This window comes from Macrotis lagotis, chromosome 8, assembly GCF_037893015.1.
Source record: "Macrotis lagotis isolate mMagLag1 chromosome 8, bilby.v1.9.chrom.fasta, whole genome shotgun sequence".
Taxonomy (NCBI): domain Eukaryota; kingdom Metazoa; phylum Chordata; class Mammalia; order Peramelemorphia; family Peramelidae; genus Macrotis; species Macrotis lagotis.
Genome location: NC_133665.1, coordinates 46,223,023 through 46,238,528, shown reverse-complemented (window position 1 = coordinate 46,238,528; position 15,506 = coordinate 46,223,023). Strand labels below are relative to the sequence as shown.

Here is a 15,506-nt window from a genome sequence, read left to right as displayed (position 1 = left end):
ACAAAGGTTCAGAGAGGTTAGCAAAAAAGATGCAAAAAAACACATTTTAAAAAATGAACAAAAGAGAACAGATGTTTAGAAGGAAGCACAGATAAGTAGAACAGTTTTGAAAGTAATATGTAAAATAAATTATCTACTTTTTAAAAAGGAGTGTGAAATACAGATAATAAATGATTTCATATAAATCCTTTTTGTGACTGGCTATTTATATAGAAGCATTTTGGGGGCTTTTTGGTGTTTTAAGTTCAGGATAATTTTTTTTTAAAGCACCTAAAGGAAAAACATTTAGACAACTGTGTGGAAAATGGGTGGAAAAGTGAAGAGACCTGAGGCAAGAATATGTGTACAAGAGAAGATAGAATTGATAAGATTTAGCAATGGACTCAAAAACTACAAGGGATAAAAAAGGGACTCAAAAACCAAACAGATGGTGAAATTAAAATACAAAAAGCAAGGCAAGAATAATCAGATACTTGGTAGACAGAATATGTTCTTCTACTATTTCCTTGCTTTTTTATTGCTTTATATACAATTGTGAAGGTAATGACTAATTTTTTTTTAGTACTTTCCTCTAGGCATAGTATTTCGTACCTTCAAATAAAATGTCTGCTGGACTGAACTCTGCTTGTATCAGCTACAAATCTATCTCCTAAATTGCCTCTGATCCTTGTTTTAAGGCCAATATTCCAGAATAAATCTAGAAATCTGATATCCTGCAATCTCTGTAAATATTACCATATTATCTATAATAACAATCCTTAATTAAGTCAAACCTTATTCTCTTCTCTAATAATGTAAGTGACCCGGAATGCTCAATTTCTATGTCAGCAGAATGCAAGCAAGTTCTGCTAGGTTGTAAAGCTTTGGAGTTTGTTTATATTTTTATCAAAGAGTGAACCATCTCTATTGCAGGTTAGGCACCAGGAATGTTTCTGTGTGTTTGTTTTTGGTTTTGGTAAAGCTACCCATTACAATCTACTCTGGAACAAAAAGGCTATGCTTCACTACTTTCAGCTATTTTTAAGATGCTGTGGGTAGGTAATACAAAAATGCATTAAATATAGGAGTCAGGAGAGGAAAATGATAAATAAATTCAGTTTTATAGTATTAGGATAGTTCACTATAAATGTTTAGGAGACTTGGAAAGACAAGATCAGAATTCAGGAGAGAGGTCAAGGTTGGGAAATAAAGTCCTGTCATTCAAATTCATAATACTGAACAACTATATAGGACTTAAAAATTTTTCAAAACAGTTCGTATCTATTATCTTATTTGAGCCAAACAACTTTTGAAATAAAGAAGTCTAGTTTTCCTTTTTAAAAATGAAAATACCAATTTCATTTTGCTGTTGTATTTCCAATGCCCTGCACATAATAGTTTCCTAATAATTATCTGTTGAATTTAAACACCTACTCTAATGGTATATTTTGAAATGGTTTGAGTTTTACATATTTAGGGACTAGGGGTGGCTAGGTGGCATAGTGGATAGAGCACTGGCCCTGGAGTCAGGAGTACCTGGCTTCAAATGCAGTCTCAGACACCTAATAATTACCTAGCTGTGTGGCCTTGGGCAAGCCATTTAACCCCTTTTGCCTTGAAAAAAACTAAAAAAAAATACTCCACATATTTAAGGACTGAATCTATAATTTCAATAACAGAGAACTCTGAACAAGGAAATTCTCTATCAATGCCAGTTAGCAGCTCTGAAGTTTATATTCTTCAAGTGGCCTAGAAACAGAGTTTAGCAACTTGTAGGAAGTATCAAAGAGGAGGCAACTTTAATCTAGATCTCTGGCAAATAGCTTCCCTCTTGGTTCTATATCTGTTACTCCATGTCTTTTTAAAATATGTACTAATGTACTTTAAAATGTGGAAACTCCAGAACTTATCTTAAGCTTAGCTGTCTTGGTATATGACTTCAAAAAATTCATTTAGTAGACTCGTGAATCTTCTTCCTAGAATTTTTAGCATTTTCCCTATAATCATGTATAATCAGTTAAGGTTTTATGTTTTGTAAAAAAAGTTATTGTGTATATACAATCGGATTCAGTTGATACATTGGATAGTTTGGCTGATTTGCTTTTTTCTTCACTTCTTTTTGAATCTTTGTTACAAAGTATGGTTCACTGGGTAGGAGGATAAGGGGATATAATAAATTAAATGCACAGAAGTAATTTTTGATAACACAGCTAATCAGCAAAGGTTTTATTAACTAATGGGATAAAATTAGTATATGTACTTAAAAAAATGAAACTATGTAATAAGATTCATGGTTTCTATACAATACTTTTTCTGTTCTTTGCATAAAATATATAAAGCATAATAGGCAGCTAGGAGGTACAATGGATAGAGAAATGGATATGGAGTTCAATAAACCTTGAATTCAAAACCAGTCTCAGAAATTTACTAGCTCTGTGATCTTAAGCAAGTCATTTAAATTTTCTCAGATTCAGTTTCCTCATTTATAAAATGAGGAGAATAAATACCAATCTTCCAAGGTTATTATAAAGATTAAAATGACATAATACTTATAAAACATTTTTCAAACTTTAAAGTGCTATATAAATGCTAGTTATTATTACTGTTGGTACAGATTTATGTTTATCAAGTGCACAATAAAAATAAGAAAAATTTTAAATGAAGAACACTACCTCTTGACAGAAAGGTGATTATGAAGATTGAGACACATTTCTAGAAATGGCCAATGTGAGAATTTATTTTACATGATTATTTGTTAAGGGTTTTGCTTTTCTTTCTTTTTTGTGTCAAGAGAGAAATAAGTGCTTGATAGTTGAAAATATTAAAAACTAAAAAAAATTAAGATGTTATAAAAAAGATCAATAAAAATTTTAAAGGAAACAACTTGCAGACTGCAATATTACAGATAGTCCCCTTACTAATAGAATGAGCAACTATGTTACTGGAACTCCCACAGAAATGGTGTTGTACAATGTCCTCAAAGGTCACTCACCACATTCCAAAAAATCTCAATTTAACATTTAAATCATTCAAAGTCTTATCACCATGTTTCAATAAAATTCTATATTAATAATTCCAACTGGGAAATAAGGGACATATCTCCCCCTTCTGGACAAAAAAATAGAAATGTGACAAATGAGTCTCAAGTCACTGTTGGGGGGCAGCTAGGTGGTATAGTGGATAGAGCATGGGCCCTGGAATTAGGGGGACCTGAGTTCAAATCCAGCCTCATACTTACTAATTACTTAGCTGTGCGATCTTGGGCAAATCATTTAACTCCATTGCCTTGCAAAAACTAAAAAAAAAAAAGTCACTGTTGGAACAACACAGATAAACAATGGGGTGAAAAGAGAAAAGAGAACAAAACAGGGCCTCTATGGTAAGTGGATATAGAAATGAAACATTCCTCCATTTAGTTTGTTGTGTCTGACTCCTTTTTCTTATCTGGGCATGTGAATTAAACTAAACACAAAGGATTAATAGCTGCAGAGTCAGACAGATGGTAAAGAATACCTAAGAAAAAAAATTTTTTTTAAGAATATCTAAGCAGTACTAATTGTAGAGAAAAACAGAGAACATGTAAATGAGATACATATTGTTAAACACAAAGTAAATTCTTATTCTCTCTTACTATGATATTAATATATCTCACAAAAATAACTTTTATTTAACTAATTCCTTTTAAAGTTCCATAGAGGGAATAGCCTGTAACTCTGTTATAGGAAGGTTTTGGTTCAGCAAACTGCATGATTTTTATTCATATCATCATGCTCCTAATATACACAAAACTGAAAAGCTTTAACACAACCAAAATTATTACAAATAGAATAAGAAGTGAATTACCTGACTGGGAAACTTTTTTTTAATTTCAAATACAAGGTTCTGATATGCAACTAACAAATATATAAAACCAAAAGACATTCACCCAAAGAGAAGTGATCAAAGGATATGAATAATAAATTCTCAAAAGACACACAAACTATTTTTAATAACTACATGAAAGAATGCTACAAATCACTATTAAAAAAAACACAAATCAAAACAACTAAGAGGTTTCATCTCACAATGAATAAATTGGATATGATGACCCCAAACTGGGATTATTGAAGGAGATGTGATGAGACAGGCACACTGATGAAGCTGATAAAACTAAGAATCATTACAATCATTCTGGAAAACAATTTGGAATTTCACAAATAAGGCGATTAAAATGTAGATGATTTTCAAACTTTTGGGACATAAATTCCAAAGAGGCCAGTAACAAAAAAAAAAAAGACTCCCTATTGTGCTAAATGTTCACCGCAATACTTTTGGTGAAATCAAAACCCTAGAAACAAAACAGATGCTCATGGAAAGCTAAAGAAATTGTGTCACATGAATGTAATGGACTATTTCTGTTCTATAGGAAATAAGCATGATGAATACAAAGAAGCATGGAACAACTTACATGAATTGATTCAAAGAGAAGTAATTAGAACCAGGAAAACAATAAACTAATGACAATTTGAATAACAACTACCATAAAACAAACAAAACTGAGTATAAGCTTCACTCCACAGAAGAGATGAAAAGATACTTCCCAACCCACACTTTTGCAGAGGATGAAGAGGTCCGAAGGTACAGACAGAATACTGTATAAGGTGCTAAATTTTTTCTGTTGTGTTAGATCAATCTTGCTGAATTTTTTTCTCTCCTTTTTCTGTCTTTCTAAAAAAATTCTTCATTCTAAGGGATAACTCTCTGGATAGAAGAGGAAACCCAGGATAAAATCTAAGCAATATAAAAACAAAAGATAGCAAAAATCTAAAAACTATAATGTCTTGACAGGTAAATAGTCAAAAAAGATAAATTTAAAAAAAAGGCATTGCAAACTATTAACAACCACATGAAAGAATGTTCAGTAACCAAGTTCAACTTACATTCAGCAAAATGACAGAAAAAAAGATGGGACCAGCTGACAGTGGAAGATGGACACATAGAAAATTATGAATTATTTTTAATGCTTTGTTTTCTTTCAATCTTAGACCCACGAAGGTAGATATCATAGATACTTCAGAAGAGATGGATTCTCTGCTACTGCTTGTTTCCCAAATATACCATGTAAGAAGTTTTGCTATCTATATTACCAGATGGGAAAACCTCAACTGACATAAAAAAACAACATTGTAGAACAGAAAGGGTCCATTACACTTGAGGCATCTGCCTCTAAACTTTACTTGGCAAATTTCTTCTCTTCTCTTAGTTTCCTCATCCACAGAGTTGGACTAGATAGAAATCATTAAGAAAAGAATAGATAACCCCTTGGGATGCTATAATCTAAATTAGGAACCGAGGATTTTAAAACTGGATATTGGCTGTTATACAAACACTAGTTTTATAGATGCGATTTCTTTTTAGGTTTTTAGCAAAGCAAATGGGGTTAAGTGACTTGCCCAAGGCCACACAGCTAGGTAATTATTAAGTGTCTGAGGCCAGATTTGAAATCAGGTACTTCTGACTCCAGGGCCGGTGCCACCTAGCTGCCCCAGAAAATGAGATTCTAAGAACAGACATAACTTCTCCAAAGTTACACATCACATAACCCTGATTGTTTTTAACCCTGACTGCCTCAAAACTAGTGCCATCTCCACTTGTCCTGATTCATATCTGGCCACTGGACCCAGATGGCTCCAGAGGAAAAAGTGAGGCTTGTGACTCAGCACAGTCCCCCTCACTCCAATTCAGGTGCTTTTTCATGGCATCACCTCCCTGATGTCATGGTCTTCATTGAGAATGAAGAACAAACAATAGCAATATCATTTGACTGGTAAGGTTAGGTAGTTATACTTGGTCCCTCACAATGAACAGATTTAGATACCTCCTTTCATTAGAACATAGTCACTACATAATTTTGCTCTAATATTTTATTTTTTCCTAAAGGATATGATTTCTCTCCTAACACATTCAATTTCAATCAATGTATAGCATGGAAACAATGTAAAAATTATCATACTGCCTTCTGTGGGGGGATGGGGAGGGAAGGGAGGGTGGAGGGAAGATTATAAAATTCAAACTTACGGAAAATGATGGGTAGAAACTACTATTGTATATAATTGGAAAAACAAATAAAATATTAATTTAAAAGTTATTTTAAAAGACCATGGGAAGGTAAGAGCAACTCTACATTCTTTGTCATAAAACCACTTTACCCCATTTTGCTGTCATTTTGCTGAATGTAAGGTTGAACCTGGTTACTGAACATTCTTTTTTTGTGGTTGTTAATAGTTTGCAATGCCTTTTTAAAAATTTATCTTTTTTGACTACTTATCTGTTAGGACATTATATTTTTAGATTTTTGCTATCCTTTATTTTTATATTGCTTAGATTTTATTCTGGGTTTCCTCTTCTATCCAGAGAGCTATCCCTTATAACCAAGAATTTTTTTAGAAAGACAGAGAAAGAATGAAAGAAAAATACCATTTGGTATTTTTATACCACAACTTTAGCTACCCATTACCACAGAATGCTCAGAGAGATAGGAGTTGTAGATGCTACAATGGTCTTCTCCAGGATCTGATGTGATGCTATCCCTGACCAAGAATCTACAAACGTGTGTAAGCAGTACCTACTTCATTCACCCTATTTCTGAATAGCCTGAAAAAACCATCTCAACCCTCAATAACAATCAAACACTAAACATCAAATTTTTTTACTGCCAAGAATTCTAGTAGTAGACATTAGGTCTTAATCCATGACAAGGTAACAATAGTAGTCAGTCTTACATATCTGAGACAGGCTCCATAAATGGACAACATGTAAAACCCAGAAGTTAATAAGAAGAAAATAGGCTAAATTGCATTTGGAAAGTGAAGAGTGTTTCTTACAATGCCAAGCTAGCTCTGAGCTCAACAGTCCATCTTTTAAACCCATCACTGCTATATGTTTTCATCACACACCATCAGCATTATTCTCAATTCCTCACTTTTCCTCATCTCATATATCCAATACATGTCAAATCTTGCTGTATGTTCTTCAACAATATCTCTTGCACACAATCCCTTATTTTTACTCCCAGTTACACTTCATTCAGATGCTGATGTCTTGCTTAAATTATTACAGTAGTCTCTTCATTGTTCTCCCTGCCTTGCTGACACAGCTATTTGGCAGATCTGATCATGTCATTTTCTTACTCAATTTACTCCAGCACCTCTGGATAGCCTCTACGATCAAATATAACTTCCTCTGTTTACATTTTCAAGTTCTTCACAATAAGATTCCTACAGTATAGGACCACATGTCCATGGGGTTTTCTTGGCAAAGAACTGGAGTCATTTGTTATTTCATTCTCCAGTAGACAAAGGCAAAAACAGAGGTTAAATGACTTGCCCAGGCTAGTAAATGTCTGAGGCTGGATTTTACCTCAGGTCATCCAGACCCAACACTCTTATCTACAGTCACCTAGTTGCCTAAATCAGAATTTTCTGAGTTCTGGATTTAGAGACTTGTGTCTTTCTTGTTATTTAGTCATTTCCAGTCTTGCCTGACTCTTATAAGCTTTTTTTTGGAAAAGATATTGGAGTAGTCTACCATTTCCTGCTCCAGCTCATTTTACAGATGGGGAAACTGGGACAAACTGGGTTAAATGTCTGAGGCTAAATTTGAACTCAGGTCTTCCTGACTCTGGATCCAACATTCCATCTACTATGCCACCTAGCTGCTCCCTTTTTCAAACTATCTTGTACTTAAATTACTGTTTTTAAATGTACTTAAATATTACATATTTAGTCTCTTTATATTTATTCTGTATATATTTAAAAATCTACTTGCGGTCTCTTTATACTTACTCTGTACATATTTAAATATCTATTTGGTGTCTTCACTGAACGTAAGCTTTTTAAAGGTGAAACTTTTTTTAATTCACTGAACTGATATATCCAGAGCCCAGGACAATGCCTGACAGGTGCATGTGTATGACAACTGTTGATTAATTTATTGATTAAATTCAACAGAATATTAATAATTAAAAGAAACAAAAATATATGTATAAACGCCCAGAAGGAAGTAAGCATTCCTATTTAGATGAACAGTTTACAGAATGCCTTGACTTCAAAGGGCTGATAGTCAAATAATGTTCCTCTTCTTAGCAAAGAAGGGGTGACCTATAACTGAATAAATATTAAGATACTAACAGAGATTTGTTGAGTTTTACAAAGTTCCCTTGTTCTGAAAATTTTTAAAGAATTCAAGAATCAGGTGACTCAATGGGCAAAAGGTGGTCACAAACAGATTACCCTGTATTTATACACATCTGATGAAAAGGATAGCACTGAAGAAATATTGGTCCAAAAAGAAGGTAGGTCAAGTCATGTGTTAAGAATAAGACAGGGGTGGCTAGGTGGTGTAGTGGATAAAGCCTTGGAGTCAGGAGTACCTGGGTTCAAATCTGGTCTCAGACACTTAATAATTACCTAGCTGTGTGGCCATGGGCAAGCCACCTAACCCCATCTGCCTTTGCAAAAATCTAAAAAAAAAAAAATAAATAATAATAATAATAATAAGATATAAAAAAGTACTCTAGAATATCAAGATGATGCCGACAATAATGATGACAATTTATACATTCTACTATGAGCCAGGCACCATACTCAATGCTTTACAAATATTATTTCATTTGAGCTTGACAACAATTCTGGACACAGGTGTTACTATTATTCCTATTTAATATTTAAGGAAAATGAGATAAACAGAGTTTCATTGATGGGTCAGAATTACACAGTGAATATCTGAGGCCATATCTGAATTTAGTTTTTCAGCTGCAGGTCCAGCTTTTAATCAGCTGTAATACCAATTACCTCTGATTTATCCTTTATTCAGAAATTAAGGAAAAATACAGACAAGAATCACACAAAACTAAAAAGAGCGGGGGATGGAGTAATCTGTATTAATCAGATTATAGAGCTATTTAAGAAAAACCTCAGACAGACCATTCTAGTTACAAGACAAACCTTTTATTCATCCATGAATAACCATCATAATGATGCACCTTCTCTTTCCATAAAACCTGTATGCAAATCTCCTTAAATCCCTCAAATCAGCCCAGCTTTCAACTTTATGGAGAAAAAGTCATCCAAGAACTCCCTCTTCTCCCCTATTTTATTCTCTTCTCCTTTTATTCCAATCTCTGAGGAAAGTCTTTCTCCTTGACAAGACCTGTATCTTTAATTGTATTCTTGATCCTTTCTTCCCATTATAACCATTCTCCCTGACTCCAGTCTCTCCCTTCTCTAATCTATTCTCTAGTCAGTTGTACAGGTCTAACTGGTTCAAATCCCTAGTACATAAATTCTAGTGTCTACCTATTATAGGATCATTGTATCATAGATTTAGATCTAGAAGGCTCCATGTATGTTTACAGATGAGGAAAATGAATACTGGAGAAGTAATTAGCCCAGGGTCATAACAGTTAGTGTCAAAGGTAGAATTCAAACTCAAATCTTTCTGACTCCCACACTGAATATTCTATTTACCAATCTAAGCAGTCTCTCAGAATCAAATACTAATTCAGTCAGTCAATAAGCATTAGGGATACAAAGAAAGGCAAGATAGTCCCTGCCCTCCTGAAGCCCACAATATAATGGAATAGATAATATGCAAACAAAGCATAAACAAGCTACAGAGAAGGTAAAAGGAAAGTGAAATGAAATGCATTAGAATTAAGAGGGATGGGGAGGGGCGGCTAGGTAGGGTAGTGGATAGAGCACTGGCCCTGGAGTCAGGAGTACCTGGGTTCAAATCCGGTTTCAGACACTTAATAATTACCTAGCTATGTGACCTTGGGCAAGCCACTTAACCCTATCACCTTACCAAAAAAAAAAAAAAAAAACAGGGATTAAGAAAACCTTCCCATAAAAGATAAGATTTTAGCTGTGACTTAAAGGAAGCCAAGTGGAGATGAGGAAGGAGAGCATTTCAGACATAGAGGCCAGAGAAAATATCTGGAAGCCCAGAAATAGAGAAGCTTGTTTATGGAACAACAAGAAAGCCAGTGTCATTGGAATGAGGAATATATAGAGAGAATGCCAAATAGGATCTTGAATTTCAGTTTGGAAACTATAGGGAGTTACTGGAATTTATTGTATGAGGGGTAGAGTGGCAGTGATATGATCGGATCTGAACTTTAGTGGCTGAATAGAGGACAGACTGGAGTGAATAGAAGAGATTTGAAGCAGGTATACCAATTAGTAGGGTACTGCCTGTTCCAGAATGAGGTGATAAGGCCTTGCACCAATGTGGTGGTGATGTCAGAATAGGAGACAATTCTAATTAAGATATGTTGCAAAGATGAAATCAATAGCCTTTGCAACAGACTGCACATAAGGCCTGAGAGATAGTGAGGATATAGACATGCCAAATTCCTGTTTGTCATCTAATGCCTTTCCCAATGCAATTCTAACCTTTTTTCACATTTATAATATATCATTCCCCTTAAAGCAGTTCAGACAAACTTTCTTTATTCTTGTTCCTTACTAAAAACTTCACGTCCTGACCCAGACTCCCTTTGTTCTAGGTGTTTTTCCATTCTTTCACCTCTAACTCTTAAGAGTTCCTAGATTCCTTAAAGCCTTAGTTCAAGCTCCACCTTACTCTCTGCATAAAGTCTCTTTCTGATCCCATCAGCATGTAGAGTAGTCCTCTTTAAATGACTTAATAATGATTTTAAATATATATGTTGCCTCCCTAACATATGCAATATGATCCTCCTTAGGGGGTAGAGATTGATTTGTTTTTGTCTTTACATTTCCAGCACCTGGCACAGTGTTTTATATAGAGCAGGCACTTGCTATTGAGTTATTTTAGTGCACACATTTCAGCCAAATATGCTTACTACCTTGTGCTGGATTTTAACATTTTACCTCACACATCTATACCTTGGCACAATCTGTCTTATTTTCTTCACAGTTCAGTTCAAGCATCATCTCCACCAGGAAGTTTTTCCTAATACTCCCCCCAATAGTTGTACTCTCTCCCTTCCAAAATTTATCTATGTATATGAAATATCATTCAGAAGCATATGTACTCTGAGGGAAGCAACTGTTTCATTTTTATCCATCAAACAAAGTTTCACAGAGGAGTAGGCATTTCAAATGGACTTTAAAAGTGACAGTAGAAATCCTCAAAAAAAGGAAATAGAGAAAATATTACAGATACTAGGAAAAATTAGTATTTCTTTTCTGTCTTTGAATCCTTGGCGCTTTAGCACAGGGTTTTATACATATTTGGTCAAGATCAATGCTTTTACTGGCTTATGGCATTGCCAGGGAGGAAACTCCCTCTGCCAGCATGAAGGGTCAACTGTTGTGTGATTTATGGAGTATCAGAGAGCTGACCAGGGTACCACATGGCACTGGATGACAGCAACAATGTGCATCAGAGATAAGATCTAGATCTTCCTGATGTTCAAGCTGGCTTTCTAACTTTCTAACCACTTATACTATATTTTCTCTCTCTCTTGGCATACAACAGGTGTTTAAATGCATTTTTGATGAATTGAGTTGATACAGGTAGTAAGTGACAGAGCCAGGTTCTGATCAAGGCAGGATTAAGCTAGACAAACTCTAAAGTTCTTTCCAGTTCTGAGACTCTATGGTTCTATGTATTCTCTAATGCTTCTCTTGAACTCAAAATTATATGTCCAAGATAAAAGTATTAAAAACATAGCTTATAAGCTGTAACATCATTAAAAGCAATGTAAAAATGTTTCAAGCAGATATAATCTAATCAAAGTGAAATAGGCAGGCCGATCAGAATAAAAATAATCAAGAAGTACAACTAACTATAAAGATAAGGTATTGGTTATATTGAAAGTGCTATATTAAAGTTTCAAAATCTTCCACTTAAAAAAAGTGATGTGATCACTGAAATAAAAACATAATAATCATCCTGTATTTCAATTCACAATTCTACTTCTCAGTGTAATTCCACAAAATACATAGGAGGTTAAAGAAAAAGTCTCACTGTGTATTCATGTTACATTTCTTTAGTTTCTCTTCCAGGCTGTTCAAGTCTCTGAGATCTGCTCCCACAATGGCAAATCTATTTGAATCCAAGACATGTCCATCTGAAAACAGAAAAAGGTATAAAATGCAAATCTTTCTTTAAAGTAATGAGATATTTTTTAATTTTAAAAGCCCTTCAACATCTCCTAAATATACATGTTTCCCAAGAGTCTGGTAAACAGGTACTTCCTCCAATGTGAACCATGGTTCTATAAGAAATTACCTATGTTAGGATTCTTCACCTTTTAAAAATCAAGAAATTATAAGTGTTAAAAATAATTTATTATTTTGCCACAATTTTTTAAAACAAAAACAGAATTACTTATTGTATTTCCTCTATTCTTTTATTCCATTATTTCTATCACAACTACTACCCCAAAGCTACATTTATGGATTCCTTACATTTCAATCACCAGAAAGCAAGGCAAACCACAAAGAGATTCAAGAGAAGCAATATAACAAAACAACATTAACAACTCTGGGAATAGACATTATGGGAATTCAAGGAACCTTAAGTTTGTTCCCAGGTCTCTCTTTTAATCTAGATTACTATCTGTATCCCTCCAAAAGGATTTCAGGGTGTGGATCTGGAATGAAGAAAAAAATCCATAAGAAACTTAACCTTGTGGTAAGAATACAAGGTAGGGAAGAGAAGACCAATTTTATAATATAATGGTTATGAATCTATTCTGAAAAACAGGATGGAATTTGTGTTCTATATATGACTTAACCAAAACTGTCCTGGCCTATGCAATAATTATATGCATAATTCCAAACTTCCAGCATATTTTAATTTTAAATGTACTTTGAGAATTTAGAGATAGATTTATCTGTTCCTTTCAAAGGTTTCAAAATATACATTAAATATGACAAAACACAGTTTCAAAATATACATTTCAATCATGATGTGTATATACAAAATTCCAGTAAGCTCCTTAAAGGAAGTATTTATATTTTATCCACAAACTAGTATCTTACCTTTGCTTTTCACCCTGCAGAAAGCAACTCAATGAATATTTGATGAATAAACAAATAACCCTAAGAAACAAAAGCTCTTAAAATTATGAAAATACATTTCATTGATTTCTTCTTAATAGCTGTTTAAAATCTGACACTCATAATTTCATGTGAACAAACTCAAAGATAAAAAAGGAAACTATTTAAAAGATAGACCTGTGACAAACTATCTACTAATCCTAAATCCACAAGCTAGCTTAAATCTCCCTGGAAATATATACATAACAAAATCTACTCGTGACTCTCAGTTCACAATCCATGCAAAAATTCCAACCTATATATCATAATCAGCTGACTTTTTCATATTATTAGAATGAGAAATTTGATTTCAATTCTTCACAGAGCAAACATGCAAAAGGACCAACCAAAATGAGTCAAAATAAATTGGTAGCTTTTACTGTAAAAGTGAATTAAAGATTTTTTTGGGTTACTACATATTCTCCTAGGGCTCTCAAAATAATTTCTTTAGGAGAAAACATTCAATTAGTAATAAAGAGCAACAAATATCTGAGTGTCTATGACATACATGGGACACCTAAGTGGTACAGTAGATAGAGTGCCAGACCTGGAAGGAAGGGAAGAATTGAGTTCAAATATGGTCTCAGACATTTAATAGTTGTGTGACCCTAAGCTCTGTCTGTCTCAGTTTCTTTACCTGTAAAGCCACTGACACAAGCCTGGCATTACAGTAAGCACTAAATAAATGTAAGTTATTACTAATATTATTATTCAAGGTAATATACTAGGGAGATGGATAAAGCATATCATTTAATATTTAAAAGTATATTATATAAGGTTGTTACTACATATTCTCATACTTTTGTTACTATCTGTATACATATGAGAATATAAAGTCTCATACAGGAAACTAGGCTCATATACATAAAAACCAAACTGATATTTTTAAAAGGGTATGGAGGAAGGCCAGAAAAAACACATAAGTTAAGTGAAAATAAGGTAGGAAAAAGAGATGCACAAAACATCAATCTGGCCAGTGCAGAGGGAGTAATGGAAGAGAACAGACTAGGTCAAATGGTGGAGGGTATTGAATGCAAAGGTCATACAAGTGAGGGAGGTTTAAAGGGATCTTTTATAGGAAAAAATACTAATATTAAATACACAGCATATTTTCAATAACTAATAAAATGATTCTGATGGAAGTATTCCAGGCTGAATATGACAGGATATAGATTCTTTCTACTTTATCAATGTAAGGACACTAGTGGTAAAATGAACAATTCAATTCCATGGGCTATTCTGGTTAATTTCTCACTCTAGATAATTCTCACCATCTGTTGAAGCTATCAAAAAACAACACTCATTGACTCTACTGCAAATTCAGGCTAGCCAAATTCAACCAGCATTCACTATTAAAATACAATTCTATTTTTTCCTTAATTCTTTATTCCTTTTTCTATTATTTTTTTAATCCTCCAACCCACTCACCTCCTTTAGTAGATATCACTTCTTATATTAAAGACAAAAGCCACCTAACAAAAAGGAGCTTCTTCCACATCTTTTTTCCTTGCTCTAGATCTTAAGCTGTCATTCCTTCCAATTTCTGGGGAAAATGTACTACTTTTCTATGCCAAAGCTAATATCTCTACTTGTGCTCTTTAACACAAGTTTTTTCTATCCCTTTCAGGGTTTTGTTCTATTAATCACCCTCCCCCCTTTTTCAAGCATCTTCCATCTATCTCCCTCCAAATCGTAATCTTTCCCTTGATCTAAACATGCTCAAATAAGTCATTTCTCTTCTCTCCTTCAGTGATTTCAGTCATTTCACAATTTCAATAATGATGCAATCTATACCTCTCCAATTTATATCTCCACCCCCAACCTCTCCTAAAACCATAAACATCCTACTTCTCTTCTCTTCTTAAACTATCACCCTCTCCCTTTCTCCCCTTTTCTAAATCAAACTTCTGGAAATCCCCACCCCCAACCTCTCTTAAAACCACCCTCCATAAACATCCTACTTCTCTTCTTTTCTTAAACTATCACCCTCTCCCTTTCTCTCCCCTTCTAGATCAAACTTCTGGAAATCCCCACAAACAGTGTTAAATAAAAACTATAAGCAAAGCACCAAGGAAGAAACAAAATAAAATAAGACATCATCCCTTCCTAGAGTCTACAGACACAACAAATTACACAAGTATGTTAGAAAGCTACAAAACTAAGTACTATACAAGATTATAAAAAGAAGCACATTATGAAGGAGAGGTCAAGAAATTAGGATTGGAACTGGCCTTCAAAGACTGAGTAGGAATTCTGAGAAGTGGGAAATGAATAATATTTTGAGTATATAAAGAAACAGCAATTAGCAGCAAAGGAGAAGCATAAGTGTTTATATGTGTGTGAGAGAAAGAGTACAGTGCTTATGAAGGAACAACTAGGCTAGACCCTTTGAATGTACTGAAAAACTTAAAGATACAGTAAGAGAGGAAGGTAGTGTCAAATTGTGGAATGCCTAAC

The 15,506-nt window shown here is 34.0% G+C and overlaps 1 protein-coding gene across 1 annotated transcript in view; it reads right to left on the bottom strand.

Annotated features, from left to right (window-relative positions):
* Nucleotides 1-15,506, bottom strand: part of LCMT1 (leucine carboxyl methyltransferase 1) — a 92,571-nt gene that overhangs the window by 32,385 nt on the left and 44,680 nt on the right. Inside the window, exon 6 of the mRNA XM_074196809.1 lies at nt 11,974-12,076. Coding sequence (XP_074052910.1) covers nt 11,974-12,076 — 103 coding nt within the window. The remainder of the gene's footprint in view (nt 1-11,973; nt 12,077-15,506) is intronic.